The 15,207-nt window shown below is 42.2% G+C and overlaps 1 protein-coding gene across 1 annotated transcript in view; it reads right to left on the bottom strand.

Annotated features, from left to right (window-relative positions):
* Positions 1-508: 508 nt before the first annotated feature.
* Positions 509-15,207, bottom strand: part of LOC120065686 (semaphorin-3F-like) — a 37,642-nt gene continuing 22,943 nt past the window's right edge. Inside the window, exons 8-16 of the mRNA XM_039016758.1 lie at positions 10,318-10,387; positions 10,026-10,170; positions 9,565-9,787; positions 8,410-8,498; positions 8,235-8,276; positions 6,064-6,221; positions 5,301-5,368; positions 4,987-5,120; positions 509-3,237 (exon numbers count right to left, since the gene is read on the bottom strand). Coding sequence (XP_038872686.1) covers positions 2,803-3,237; positions 4,987-5,120; positions 5,301-5,368; positions 6,064-6,221; positions 8,235-8,276; positions 8,410-8,498; positions 9,565-9,787; positions 10,026-10,170; positions 10,318-10,387 — 1,364 coding nt within the window. The 3' untranslated portion in view covers positions 509-2,802. The remainder of the gene's footprint in view (positions 3,238-4,986; positions 5,121-5,300; positions 5,369-6,063; positions 6,222-8,234; positions 8,277-8,409; positions 8,499-9,564; positions 9,788-10,025; positions 10,171-10,317; positions 10,388-15,207) is intronic.

Genomic DNA, 15,207 nt, shown 5'->3' with positions numbered 1-15,207 from the left:
CTGATTCTACTTGTCAACTAACCATCAAGTTGAATCAGGTGTTTTTGTCCGGGATTACAACAACAATGTGTGCTGTTGGGATTGACGTCCACAACAAATCATACAGTCCATTTGATCATAGTGAACATGATATCTACTAGTAATGGGGGTATAGGCCATGTGATTCCGTATTGAAATATTCGAGGAGATGCTAAATATGTTAAGGCGGAAGAAAAGCTCTACGCATCTATTTCCTCCCAGTGTTTCATCTTGGATAATAACAGAGCGTCACTGTCAGTCAAGCTGCCAATGATGACCTTGTCTGCCATAAATGGCTGGTAGCTCATCTTTCTCTCTCTTTGGTAGCTTGGAACATTTATTCCCAAAAGTTCTGAGTGATACACAAAATATAATATGGAAACATCACACATCAGAATAAAAGTAGAGCATTATATTTTATAAAATATAGAGCTTTAATTTATTAGTCAGCAACAACAATGGAAAGGGAAGAGAAAGTAATTTACACAAGTCATTACAATAACATCACCTCTGTGCATTGAATCTTAACTGATAGCAAAAAGAACACAAAAACTAAATACAAAAACAAAAGAAAAAAAAGACACCGTAAAAATACCAAGAAATTGTACAATCATTTTGTTGCTGTAACACCCTGTTTTCAACTGGAGGAGAGTAACAGGGGCCGTCTGGTTTTATTCTGGGAATGAATACTATCCCATAGTGAAGAGTGGAAAAGAGAGCATATCTGTTGGTACATTACACATAGTAATTCTCCTCCATTCTGCTTTATGCTGCACTGAGGCTGTCCCTCATGTCTTCGCTGACGTTTGACCATACTGTACACTTGAAGAACAGAAAAACTACAACATAGTTTTTTTTGTTTCATAATTACAGTACAAATACATATTCATGCACACAATGAATATTTTGGTTATTGTCACAACGTTGTTACAATGTTTTGTTGTGTAAGGAGGACATACATTTTTTTCACATGTAAAGTCGAAGAATCCAAATGCACCGGTAAATGAAAAGAGATGGCTCTTAGTTTGAACCAACATGGCTGCTTAGTGAAAGTGATCTGGGCATTGCCATAGATTATCCATTATATTGATCAGATACTCCCTTGACCTCTCTAGCAATGAAAATAAATGCCTTCAAAAATGGAAGGTAGTTGGTAGGAGGAAATATCAGGTGGGACCATTCTAGCCAATGAGAAGGCAGATACGATTGTGATAAAAGGCACAACTCCGATACAAATTGTTTTTTCTCAAAGTTGCCGGGATGTGACGTGTCCTACTTATATCAGTACATTCGTAACAATCTAAGCATTGCGAAACTTCTGTTCGATCAAATAAGCCACAAGTAGCAAATATGCCATTACATTTTTTGTTAACCAAATTCTACACTTTCCTTGACCTCCAAACAAAAACTCTGCTTGGTGAGAGGGGAAAAAAAAGAAAAAATGGCACCTGCTGGTGAAGACAGATTTTGGGCCCAGTTATCCCTCTCGCTTCGCCTCTTCCTTTCTAGCATCGCTTGATCTCAAACTGAATTCTGCTTTGTTTTTGTTGACCAAAAGGAAATGTATTTGGCCAAAGTGTGCTAGGTTTGGCCCTGGCCAATGTTTTCAATATCTTATACCTTCCATAAAATTCAATTTAATAATTTGAAGGTAAGAGAATAATGCCCTTTGTGCACAACCTTGACCCTTTACTGTACCTCACACTCAGTCCCATTCGATGTTTAGATTGCAAAATAAACCAAACAGAGCTCGTAGACGTCCTTAAAATATTTATTTGATAAGTATCTACAGTGTTTTTTCCTTCTGATTAAGTTTTACTTTCTGATTCTCACAATGTCATTTACCACAATTTAGCTGCTGAAAGGTAAGGTTTTAATCCGTTTTTCATTCTTTGTTATAATAGAATAATAACCTTAGTTTCAACCCCCTCCCCCCCTCCTTTTCACGGACTCTGGTAATCTAGAGATGATTTCATGCATAGGCTACATGGCAACACTGTATTTATAACAATTGGTTTGCCTGAGTTAATGGCACATACTGTACAGTGAGGAATAACCAATGAAGCCGAAAATAAATAGCATCAACCTATTAGGGGAGCCAATTATGCCTAGCAGCAATAGTATTGAACATAGTCATTTAAACAACAGGTTCACAGGGAGAATGGACAGCTAGCCAATGAGTGGGGCCATTTGTGCATCCTCTGAAATTGGAGTCAGGAGTCTTTGTCCTTATGCACTGATTGTGAGATTACTGTATGTTCAAACAATTCCTGGTGAGCCGAGAATATGAGTATTGACATTCAGTCAAGGCAAACAAGAAACCATTATATCCCCATCTACCCCAACCCTCGGTTAACGTATCTGTTTACACAATGACCCCTTTCAGCTTACTACCAACAGAGTTTACATTCCAAACAGAGCTGTCAATGTCGAAAGATGGAAAGATTAAGATTTTTGTAATGACAGTAACAACAATAATACAATTAATAACAATAATACAATAACATTTACCCAAAAGGTACCTATACACAAAGAGCATTTTTCTATAAGTACAAAGAAATCCACAGAATGATACTATATACAACCTACAATAAATACTGTGTATCATATACTTTATTGTTGAAAGGGATGTGAGCTGTGTTTGTTTGTATGACTTGTTTTTTTTCCACTTCCATTTCTTTTATTTGTGGTTATTGATTTTCTTTCACCTTGTCAGTCTCTTGAATTGAGTCTTTCCCAGTTTCCCTGGGGTGCGGTTGAAGTTTGGGAGAGTTGAGGGACCCCTCATGTCTCCACCTCCTCTTCGTCCTCTCCCTCACCGTGATGTCGGCGGTTGCGTGGTTTCTTCTGCTCCTTGAGCTCTTTCATGTCATTGGCCTTGATGGCTCCCATCATGGGGTCTCCCAGCTGCCAGTAGTCCTGGCAGTACTGGTTGATCAGGCCCATCTCTGGCTGGCTCAGGATGGTCAGCAGGTCCTTGTACTGACCCGCGCTGGGCGTCCAGGCGCTGGACTGGAGAGCAGATGGCCCCAGTCCCCCACCCTCCACCAGGACGTTGTTGATGGCTCGGCCGGACAGGACCACCAGCTGCAGCTTGACCAGCGTGTGTTTGAAGTTCTTCTCTGTGGCCGTGCACTGGTAGACCCCGGAGTCTGAGGGCTGGAGAGAACGCAGCAGCAGACCTTGTTCTGTCTTCAGTACTCGCCCGTCAGAGCGCATCTGAGAGAGAGAGAGAGTTAGGACTTGAATCTACAATGATGAAATGAGGCACGATGTAAAGCCAGAGCAGTAACATCAGTGGAGAGGCCAAGCTGACAGCTAATCTCCTGTTCTTATTGGCAGCCCAGCACCACCAACCGCCTACTATATCAATATATCAGTGTTATGTCGACCTGTACATTCTTCCACTAACATGATCCACATTGATCTGCAGTTAAATATGACAGTCAATTCCACTTCAATAAAAGTGCTCTAGTGATGTTTTCCATTGTCTCTCGATGTATTCCTGAAACATATCCACGAGTTTGATTAGCTGCTGACAGCTTTTATACCCAGAATCAGATGGGCAGAGCAACAGCCCAGCCAATTGAGCCATGCCAATGGGGAAAGGCAGCATCCAACCGAAAAGCCAAATAAAACAGACGTTACACTATAGCTTCACAATAAAACTTCAAGAATAGCCTCAGGGTGAGAAACTATGAGCAGGTCTTATGTTGTTTTATGGATGGGCCCTCCCTTTGGGTACTTGGACAGTTTGGGCTTTATCCCTTCAGGTTGAAAACCAACCACCTGGTTATCATATCTGTATGGCTGTTATCTCGTTATTACAGTATTACATCAATAGACTGGCAACAGTAATACATCAATAGACTGACAACTCCAGCTTTGAGATGAAACAGACTGCAACCTGAGGAAGACCCTTCGGCATCATTATGTAACAGAATGAGAAGTGCAGTCGACAGAGGGGAACATCATGTCATTCCTGGGAGATTTACTCCTCAGCTAATCCCACTTTATCTGAACAAGATCACATCCCCTGTCATGAAGTTGATGTATGGTTTGAGTTACCTTAGGTCATAGTATACCAAAAATCCATATATATATTTTATTTTATTTTTTAAAATGTTATTTCACCTTTATTTAACCAGGTAGGCTAGTTGAGAACAAGTTCTAATTTACAACTGCGACCTGGGCAAGATAAAGCAAAGCAGTGCGACACAAACAACAACACAGAGTTACACATGGAATAAACAAGTGTACAGTCAATAACACAATAGAAAAAAAAGAAAGTCTATATACAGTGTGTGCAAATGTCGTAAGGAGGTAAGGCAATAAATAGGCCATAGTAGCGAAGTAATTACAATTTAGCAAATTAACACTGGGGTGATAGATGAGCAGATGGTGATGTGCAAGTAGAAATACTGGTGTGCAAAAGAGCAGAAAAGTACATAAAAACAATATGGGGATGAGGTAGGTAGATTGGGTGGGCTATTTACAGATGAGCTATGTACAACTGCAGCGATCGATTAGCTGCTCAGATAGCTGATGTTTAAAGTTAGTGGGGGAAATATAAGTCTCCAGCTTCAGCGGTTTTTGCAATTCGTTCCAGTCATTGGCAGCAGAGAACTGGAAGGAAAGGCGGCCAAAGGAGGTGTTGGCTTTGGGGATGACCCGTGAGATATACTTGCTGGAGCGCGTGCTACGGGTGGGTGTTGTTATCGTGACCAGTGAGCTGAGATAAGGCGGAGCTTTACCTAGCATAGACTTATAGATGACCTGGAGCCAGTGGGTCTGGCGACGAATATGTAGCGAGGGCCAGCCGACTAGAGCATACAGGTCGCAGTGATGGCATATATGTATAATATATAATACGTCTGGGCTCAATGGGCAGAGTGTATAGATCGCAACAGTGTTTTGGGAAGAATACTAGTTTGAGCTATATTGTGTGTGTCATAGATGGCCGCTCACCTCTTTCCGGCGGTCACTGTTGTCCCTCTGCAGGTGCCACTTGATGGCGGCGTGGGGAGAACGGGCCTGGCACTCCAGGAAGGTACTGCTGCCCTCCACCCCATACTGCACCATCTCCAAGGTGTTCTTATTAACTGAGAAAGACACCATGGCAGTCATAGATTCAGTATCATGTCCCACAAAGACCAAAAATCCAAAAGAGCAATGTTTTATTTCATATCTATTTGATGAAAATGTTGAATGAATGAATGAGATGTATTCACTGCCACTGAAAATCTCTACTCCATCCACCCTCTGGTACACACTGGTCTTACCATTGGAGTTGAAGCCCCTGCACTGCCGGATGGGGTTCCCGTACTTCACGTCCTGCCTCCGGCTGCGTCTAAAGGGGTCAGACCAGTATTCCCGAATAAGAGAAGAGAATAAATTACCAAGCAAATGCAAAGCCATTCAACATTCCATAGAGTCAGTCAACAATCTGCCATAAAACATTGCATGCAGTAGTCATTCAACGACCTATAGTATAGAGCTTTTCAACCATTCAACAATCCATATACTGGAAGCCATTCAACAATCTATAGAGCTAGCTAACAATCCATATACATCAACCATCCAATCTATAAAAACAATTCACCAATCTATAGAGCCATTCAACAATCTATAGAGCCATTCAACAATCTACAGTATAAAGCCATTTACAATCTATAGAGCCATTCAACAATCTACAGTATAAAGCCATTTACAATCTATAGAGCCATTCAACAATCTACAGTATAAAGCCATTTACAATCTATAGAGCCATTCAACAATCTATAGAGCCATTTACAATCTATAGAGCCATTCAACAATCTACAGTATAAAGCCATTTACAATCTATAGAGCCATTCAACAATCTATAGAGCCATTTACAATCTATAGAGCCATTCAACAATCTACAGTATAAAGCCATTTACAATCTATAGAGCCATTCAACAATCTATAGAGCCATTTACAATCTATAGAGCCATTCAACAATCTACAGTATAAAGCCATTTACAATCTATAAAGCCATTCTGAGCAGCTCATGCTGATGCTCACCTCTTCTGCGAGGTGGAGTAGCGGGAGCAGGACTTTCCGTCCCAGGCGCAGTAGGGGTCCCGGGCCAGGCAGCAGTCAGCACACGCCTCCCCGTACACATCACAGCGGTGGAGGGCCAGGTGGGTCACACCAAGCTCAGAAGACACGTAGAGCTGTTGCTGTGAGAGTAGAACGCAAAGGAGGATGTGAGATCCCAGCTGGATAAATTAGGGGAATATCCAATATTTACCACAGATCAAGTCTCAGTGCAGAGGGTTACAGTGGCCAAGAGTCGGTCAAAGCTATAACAATGTAATGTGATAATATAACTATTAACACATGTAAATATAGTTTGCTACTTGGAAGAGTTGCGAGCACACTGGGAGAGCTCATCTTTACTGTAGAACTAAGATTTCCATTGTCCCAGGACAATGCACCTTCAGCTTTTATGATCAGCTGTTTTGAATTCATCATTCTTGGCAGCCTGTGTAAAATTGTAACCCTTTCTAAGAAGGATGTCATGTCATGTATCCAAGGCCAACTATTTTAACCACAGCGAAAGACAACACTAACTCAATGCATTTACCATGTTTCCCTTTTCATTGTTTCGACCAGACTGCAGGCATTCTATGAATTATGAAGGGAAACATTAGTTCCACAGCTTCATATAGGTAGCTCATGGCATTCTTAAATAATTTCCCTTTATTTAATTCACTCCCTCCTCTTTATCCTACGAAACATACACTACCGTTCAAAAGCTTGGGGTCACTTAAAAATGTCCTTGTTTTTGAAAGGAAAGCACATTTTTTGTCCATTAAAATAACGTCAAATTGATCAGAAACACAGTCTTGACATTGTTAATGTTGTAAATGACTATTATAGCAGGAAACGGCAGATTTTTTTTATGGAATATCTACATAGGCTCATTATCAACGACCATCGCTCCTGTGTTCCAATGGCACGTTGTGTTAGCTAATCCAAGTTTATCATTTTAAAAGGCTAATTGATCATTAGAAAACCATTTTACAATGATGCTAGCACAGCTGAAAACTGTTGTTCTGATTAAAGAAGCAATAAAACTGTCCTTCTTTAGACTAGTTGTGTATCTGGAGCATCAGCATTTGTGGGTTCAATTAGAGGCTCAAAATGGCCAGAAACAAAGAACCTCCTTCTTAAACTCGTCAGTCTTTTCTTGTTCACACTTTAGAGTGTCTAGTTTGAGAAACAGACACCTCACATGTCCTCAACTGGCAGTTTCATTAAATAGTACCCGCAAAACACAAGTCTCAACGTCAACAGTGAAGAGGCGACTCCAGGATGCTGGCCTTCTAGGCAGAGTTGCAAAGAAAAAGCCATATCTCAGACTAGCCAATAAAAAGAAAAGATTAAGATGGGCAAACGAACACAGACGCTGGACAGAGGAACTCTGCCTAGAAGGCCAGCATCCCAAAGTCACCTCTTCACTGTTGATGTTGAGACTGGTGTTTTGCAGGTACTACTTAATGAAGCTGCCAGTTGAGGACTTGTGAGGCTTCACAAACTAGACACTCTAATGTACTTGTCCTCTTGCTCAGTTGTGCACCGGGGCCTCCCACTCCTCTTTCTTTTCTGGTTAGGGCCAGTTTGGGCTGTTCTGTGAAGGGAGTAGTACACAGCGTTGTACGAGATCTTCAGTTTCTTGGCAATTTCTCGCATAGAATAGCCTTCATTTCTCAGAACAAGAATAGACTGACGAGTTTCAGAAGAAAGGTCTTCGTTTCTGGCCATTTTGAGCCTGTAATCGAACCCACAAATGCTGATGCTCCAGACACTCAACTAGTCTAAAGAAGGCCAGTTTTATTGCTTCTTTAATCAGAACAACAGTTTTCAGCTGTGCTAACATAATTGCAAAAGGATTTTCGAATGATCAATTAGCCTTTTAAAATGATAAACTTGGATTAGCTAACACAATGTGCCATTGGAACACAGGAGTCTAGGTTGCTGATAATGGGCCTCTGTACCCCTATGTAGATATTCCACCAAAAATCTGCCGTTTCCAGCTACAATAGTCATTTACAACATTAACAACGTCTACACTGTATTTCTGATCAATTTGATATTATTTTAATGGACAATTTTCTTTGCTTTTCCTTAAAAAATAAGGACATTTCTAAGTGATTTCTAAGTCTATTAGGTAAGCTTATCCTGCTTACCCTTTTGGACGAAATCTTCATTGTTGTAATTGGAGTTGGAACCTGGAATGTGGAGACAATGCATTTATGAGTCTTCTAAAGTATCTTTATTGAAAATAGACGTGGATATAGGCAGAGAGAGAGAGAGAGCGAGAGAGAGAGAAGGAGAGAGAGAAGAAAGACAGTGAGTGCTCACCTTGAACACCTCAACCTCCTCCAGGACCAGTTCTTCAGTCTGCAGGTCGTCTTTGGGCAGAACAATCACCTTCTGAACCGTCCCCCTGTCTGTGGCCCAGGGAAACACCTGAGAGTTAATATTACTACACACACCTACTGTGGCTTGACACTACCCTGCCTTGCTGCCTGTCAATCAAACAGCCCTCACTATAGCTCCCTCTCAGTCTGCTTATGTAAAGGTTAATCCTCACTGCTCATTCCATCAGGCTTTACACTTCAGTACTCTTCACCTCTTTCAGACAGCTCTCTCTCAGTGTTCACCTTTGTGCTCCCCTATATGAACATCATCTCTTTCACTTGCTTAGTACTGCATGTCAACTGTCATAACGTTCTCCTCTTCCTCCCTGCGTCCCGTTCTACCGGAGCCTGGAGGTAGGAATTTCCCCCAGACAGCCCAGCCGCGCCCCAACAGAATGGCATGTTTGATTTCTGCACCCAGGCATTCCTGAGTGCAGGATACCTGAGATTTATTATGACTCTCAATGTGCCCCAATGCAGCGATGAATGCGTGCTCCTGACGGCGGCTCAAAGGAGAGACATTCCACTGACTCCGGGCACAGTGGAGCACGGTGCATTCGGATAAAAACCCTTTAGTCTCCAAGAGACGCAGAGCAGAACAAAGACGGCACACTAAAGGATAATGCGCTGCACATATGGGAGAAAAAAATAAGAAAAAATCTCTACTGCTGCACTATGCTGGTGGTGAGATTAGTGTAATGGATTTCATTACTCTAACCCCCCACCTCCATTCCCCCTCCTCTCACCCATTCCCCCTACTCTCACCCATTCCCCCTCCTCTCACCCATTCCCCCTGCCCTGCAGGTAGAGAACTCAAAAGCTTTAACTTCAAGTGAATGACGCAAAGGACAACCCTGTTTATTGGTTAAACATCCATTTTGACAAAAAGGAGGTCAGAAGCTTGTCTGCTGGTGATAAATGATAGTGAGAAAGACACCAGGTCCATCTGGCGGAAGTTTTCTCCTTTGTATTCCTTTCAGAAGGAAATCTGTTGAGCATCCTTGGACATTGTACAAAGAGTTATAGAAAGTAACGCTAATGTGACTTTATGTAGGCCTACTATATTTCACGTGAATATAGACTAGTGAGGACTCACCAGTACCCAGGAACAGCACTTCATAGTTCCCGTCTGCGGCGGCCACCTGGTCCACAGTGATGGTGGTGAACTCGTAGTCCACGTTGGTCCGGACCACCAGGGGGCGCTTGTGCATTGGGTACACTGCATTGTACATGTTGGGGTGGTTCCTCATGAAGTTGATGACTTCGTCTGGGTAGTCTTTGGTGGACTTCATGTTGGGGGTGAACGTTCCACCTGGGCACTGTGGTTGAAAATGAAATGAGCATTAAAACTTTGCCTCTCACCACAGAAACAACAACCACTTATCCACAGCATCAACATGGGAGACATGAGGACTCTTATAGCAGGAGAACACGGCTACGGAGGCTAATGTTTGTGTTCTGCTTGACAGACAGACGGTTTCAATTTAAAGTCTAAGTGTCTGTTATGCCAGCTTGGTTTGTTATTAACACTCATGGTCATGGGAGGGTGAGGCTCACCGTCCCTGGTCGAGGGTAGGGGATCTTCCCAGTGTAGGCGACCCACTGGTAGTTGGGCCCTTCTTTGTGGGCGAAGGGCCCATTGAAGACCTGGCGGATGTCTGCCATGGAGTAGACACACACTGCTGAGCCCCTAAACACTGAGCTGTGTGGAGAGGGGAGAGACAGACAGCTCATCGGGTTAAGAACTGAAACAACTAATAGGGACATCATATGACAACGAAAGTGTATATAAATAATTATTCTTCAGTGTTTCTAATAAAAGTTTCTGAAAACAAGTTTGACCACTCACCCCGAGACGGAAAAGACTCCGTAGATAACAGGATTCTTGGTATCCTGGGTTGGCTGTATGTAAACGTCTCCTTAAAGAGATACACAGTAAGAATCACGTCAGTGCAAAGAGAAGCTAGTATTTACAGAGGTCCAGTCAATCCACCTTTCGCTTTTCACACCTTTTGGCAAAACCTGAACTCCCATCAGAACAGCTCTGCTCTTAGGGCTGTCGAACAAGAGCAAATGCACACAATGTCTCTCCTCTCCTCTTTTAGAGGGCAGCTCAGAGGTACGCATTTCATTTCTCTTTATCATCACATGAATCGTTTCTATTTCACTTTGACCTGCATTGCTGGAGCTCGGAGCTTAACATTTTCACTGTACCCTGTGATTAGACCTGCAACACTACATGTAACGATTCAACTTGTAATCTAAATCTAATGTCAAGCTTTGTGTTGCTTGAAGACGTTGTGTGACCGGACCACAATCATGCAGGGGTGGCAGGTAGCCTAGTGCTTAGAGTGGTGGGCCAGTAACCGAAAGGTTGCTAGATCAAATCCCCGAGCTGACAAAGTAAAAATCTGTCGTTCTGCCCCTGAACAAGGCAGTTAACCCACTAGGCCGTCATTGTAAATAAGAATTTGTTCTTAACTGACTTGCCTAGTTAAATAAAAAATGCAGTGGGCTTGATGGAATTGGAGATAAACTAGCCTAGCAGTGAGGATGGGGTCAAAATGAAAGGAGGAGAAGATGTGGCTATCCTCTTCCTCCAGGGCTGTACGACTTACATCCATCATACTGCTGACGGAAACAGGAAGTGTAAGCCCATGGCACATCTTTACAGAGCAACAGGAAACTAACAGAGACAAAGTCCACAGGATTCCTCCCTAGGCCAAGGTGAAGGCTACAGTACTCTCTGTACAGTACACAATATGATAAAACAAAGACAAAGTGCTTCAGAGACTACACCTTTGAACAGTAAGCATTCTATCCATGAGCGGATATTCCCAACTGAACCCAGAGGGTAATGAAACTCATTATTGAGCATCTATGTATGCAGAACAATTAATAAAAAAGACCAAACTGGGACACCATGTAAAGATATATAGCAATGAAACCCACACAGTCGCCTGAGGTGTCTAGGCTTGAGTGAGACAACATGATTGCTGTGTCACCTGAGAGTTTTCTCCAGAATCTGAGTTATTTAATATGTGACGAACAGACACTTTCCACTTCCTGTGTCCAAGGTTGGGAGGGGTGGCAGTTGGGCTTTGTTCTAAGCCCTAGAGCAGGGGTGTCAAACTCAATCCTAGTGTCTGCTGCTTTTTGCTTTTTCCTTTCAATTAAGCCCTACACAACCAGGTGAGCGTAGTTCTTTACTAATCAGTGACCTTAATTAATTAAATCAAGTACATTGGAGGAGCGAAAACCTGCAGACATTCCCCCCGTGGAATGAGTTTGACACGTGCCTTAGAGGAAGATGGAATCATACCTCACATGCCTCTGGGGGTCCCAGAGAGAAACTACACACGATTTGGCCAGTTTATTTCTGGTTGGAGCCCAGGTAGCTGCAGAAGGAGACCTACTTTAAATCTGATTGGCCTCCGGCCAATAGTGATAGTCTCTCCCCGCTGGCCTGCTTTCTGACTGGCCCACATTCTCCTCTCAGGAGTCCCATCCACCTCACAGAACAGAACTCAATAGTAAGTCAGACTACTTGTGTGTAGTAGGGGAATGGCCATTGGCCAGAGGATAAAGACACTGCATGTCTACATGCAAGAGCCTGTGAAGGGCCTGTGAGAACTCAAATTGAAAGCATTATCATGCAATGGACACCAATGAGACGTATGATAAATTCTGCATGTCCTAGAGTCTACAATTCTTCCTTTTGCGTAGACTGGGCACATTGTTATTCACTAGGATTAGCAATTCGACATACTTAATAGAATACAGAGAGAAAGGCTGTCAGGGTTGTCATATAACAGATGAGCCCCACCAAGAAACACAGCTGTTCCACTACAGGAAGTGATGAATCAGATACCGTAGACTACACTGCAATCACAAACAGCCAGAAAACCAGAGCTATCATTAGCTCAATACAGTTGGCTGTCCGAGTCGGTTGTCTCCCAAAAATGTACTTATTATTATGAGAAAAGCTACTGGATTTAAAATAGAAATATTCTGACAAGGCAGAGACGAGTTGGCAACAGGAAGGCTTCTCACGTGCATGTTAGTTAGAGCTGTGAATGAATCCAGACTCCAAACTGCCCTTTCACCTTCCTACTTTAGTAAGGCAATAAAAATCCTGTCTTTACATTTTTCGTTTCCTCAAAAGTAAGAATGCATTTTTCCTAGAGCTTAGCCTGATATTGCCCTCTACCTCTCCCCCTTCTCTTTCAGTCTTTCTTTCCCTCTACCACTCTTGTTCATCTCTCATAAAGTCTTCTCTGTGAAATCCATGCGCAGGTACCTGCGGAATGTTGAAGCAGTGAGATTGATTAGAGTAACTTCAAACTTGTAAATATTGTTGATGCTCAATTTCATGCAATGAACGTCCTTATTTATATAAAACCATACAATCTAAACCTTTACAGTATCCATTTCTATAATTGCTTTGCATTATTCATTTTGACATAGAATACAAGCACATGTGCCTGGATAAGGGCCTCTACCTTGTGTTTCAATTTACTGGGGGTCATTTGGGTGCAGGTTCTCAAGTAGAGCCAAATCTTTAACTCTTTTCAACTGTAAAACTCTCTGGGTCTCTGGCGTCCGAAGCTAACAGCAGTCACACATAAAACTGTTGCCACACAAGGAATACAGCTGGGCTGGAAGGCTCATCAAAGTTCACAATAATTACCCCAAGGTCCTCTTTACTTTACTACTACACTAATAGAGAGAGTGAAAATGTAAGTTCATCTGTTCTCTTTATCCAGGCACATACCATAACTCCACCGCCACCATGGGGCACTCTGTTGAAAACGTTGACATCAGCAAACCGCTCGCCCACACGACATCATACGACACCGTGTTCTGCGGTTGTGAGGCCTGTTGGACGTACTGACCAATTCTCTAAAATGACGTTGGAGGAGGCTTATGGTAGAGAAATGAACATTCAATTATCTGGCAACAGCTCTGGTGGACATTCCTGCAGTCAGCGTGCAAATAGCACACTCCCTCAAAACTTGAGACATGTGTGGCATTGTGTTGTGTGACAAAACTGCACATTTTAGAGTGGGCTTTATTGTGCACAGCACAATGTGCACCTGTGCAATGATAATGCTGTTTAATCAACTTCTTGATGTGCTAGACCTGTCAGGTCACATTTATGCAAAACATTTGTGCAAAACATTTGAGAGAATTAAGCTTTCTGTGCATTTGGAACATTTCTGGGATCTTTTATTGCAGCTCATGGAACATGGGACCATCACGTTGCATTTATACTTTTGTTCAGTGTAGAAGGCACATAGAACGTGTTGCCCTGCACTACTGGAGTAATCCTTCCATCCTTATTCTCCCCTGTCAACACCACAACCTGAGCATGGACCGACAGATGTAGGATCTTCATTGGATCACTCCTTTGTTGCTGAGCATTTTTGTCGCACAGTAGGAACTGCAAACTTGTAGTGCATTCAAGGTTTAAAAAGACTTCTAAAGTTTGTAATTTCCACTTTAAAATGTCAGCCCTAACACCCCCTACAAAATACACTACATGACAGAAAGTATGTAGACACCTGTTCGTCAAACATCTCATTCCAAAATCATGGGTTTTGGAATGAGATGTTCGACGAGGGGGTGTTAGTCCCCCCTTTGATGCTATAACAGCCTCCACTCTTCTGGGAAGGCTCTCCACTAGATGTTTGAACAATGCTGTGGGGACTTGCTTCCATTCATCCACAAGAGCATTAGTGAGGTCGGGCACTGATGTTGGGCGATTAGACCTGGCTCGCAGTCGGCATTCCAATTAATCCCAAAGGTGTTCAATGGAGTTGAGGTCAGGGCTCTGAGCAAGCCAGCATCCCGGAGTCGCCTCTTCACTGTTGGCGTTGAGACTGGTGTTTTGCGGGTACTATTAAATTAAGCTGCCAGTTGAGGACTTGTGAAGCGTCTGTTTCTCAAACTAGACACTCTAATGAACTTGTCCTCTTGCTCAGTTGTGCACCGGAGCCTCCCACCCCTCTTTCTATTCTGGTTAGGCCCAGTTTGCTCTGTTTTGTGAAGGGAGTAGTACACAGCGTTGTACGAGATCTTCAGTTTCTTGGCAATTTCTCGCATGGAATAGCCTTCATTTCTCAGAACAAGAATAGACTGACAAGTTTCATAAGAAAGTTCTTTGTTTCTGGCCATTTTGAGCCTGTAATCGAACCCACAAATGCTGATGCTCCAGATACTCAACTAGTCTAAAGAAGGCCAGTTTTATTGCTTCTTTAATCAGAACAACAGTTTTCAGCTGTGCTAACATATTTGCAAAATTGCATAATTGACGTGTTTTCGAATGATCAATTAGCCTTTTAAAATTATAAACTTGGATTTGCTAACACAATGTGCCATTGGAACACAGGAGTGATTGTTGGTGATAATGGGCCTCTGTACCCCTATATAGATATTCCATAAAAAATCTGCTGTTTCCAGCTACAATAGTCATTTACAACATTAACAATGTCTACACTGTATTTCTGATCAATTTGATGTTATTTTAATGGACAAAAAATTAGCTTTTCTTTCAAAAACAAGGACATTTCTAAGTGACCCCAAACAATTGAATGTTAGTGTATATATATATATATATATATATATATATATATATATATATATATATATATATAAATAATCCACATAATAATTCACATTTCCTGTTGCCGCAGGATTACTTTCCTGCTGTAGCAAACTGGCTCAAATGAAGATCCTA

This window comes from Salvelinus namaycush, chromosome 20 (assembly GCF_016432855.1).
Source record: "Salvelinus namaycush isolate Seneca chromosome 20, SaNama_1.0, whole genome shotgun sequence".
Taxonomy (NCBI): Eukaryota; Metazoa; Chordata; class Actinopteri; order Salmoniformes; family Salmonidae; genus Salvelinus; species Salvelinus namaycush.
This window is presented reverse-complemented; position numbering and strand designations above follow the sequence as displayed.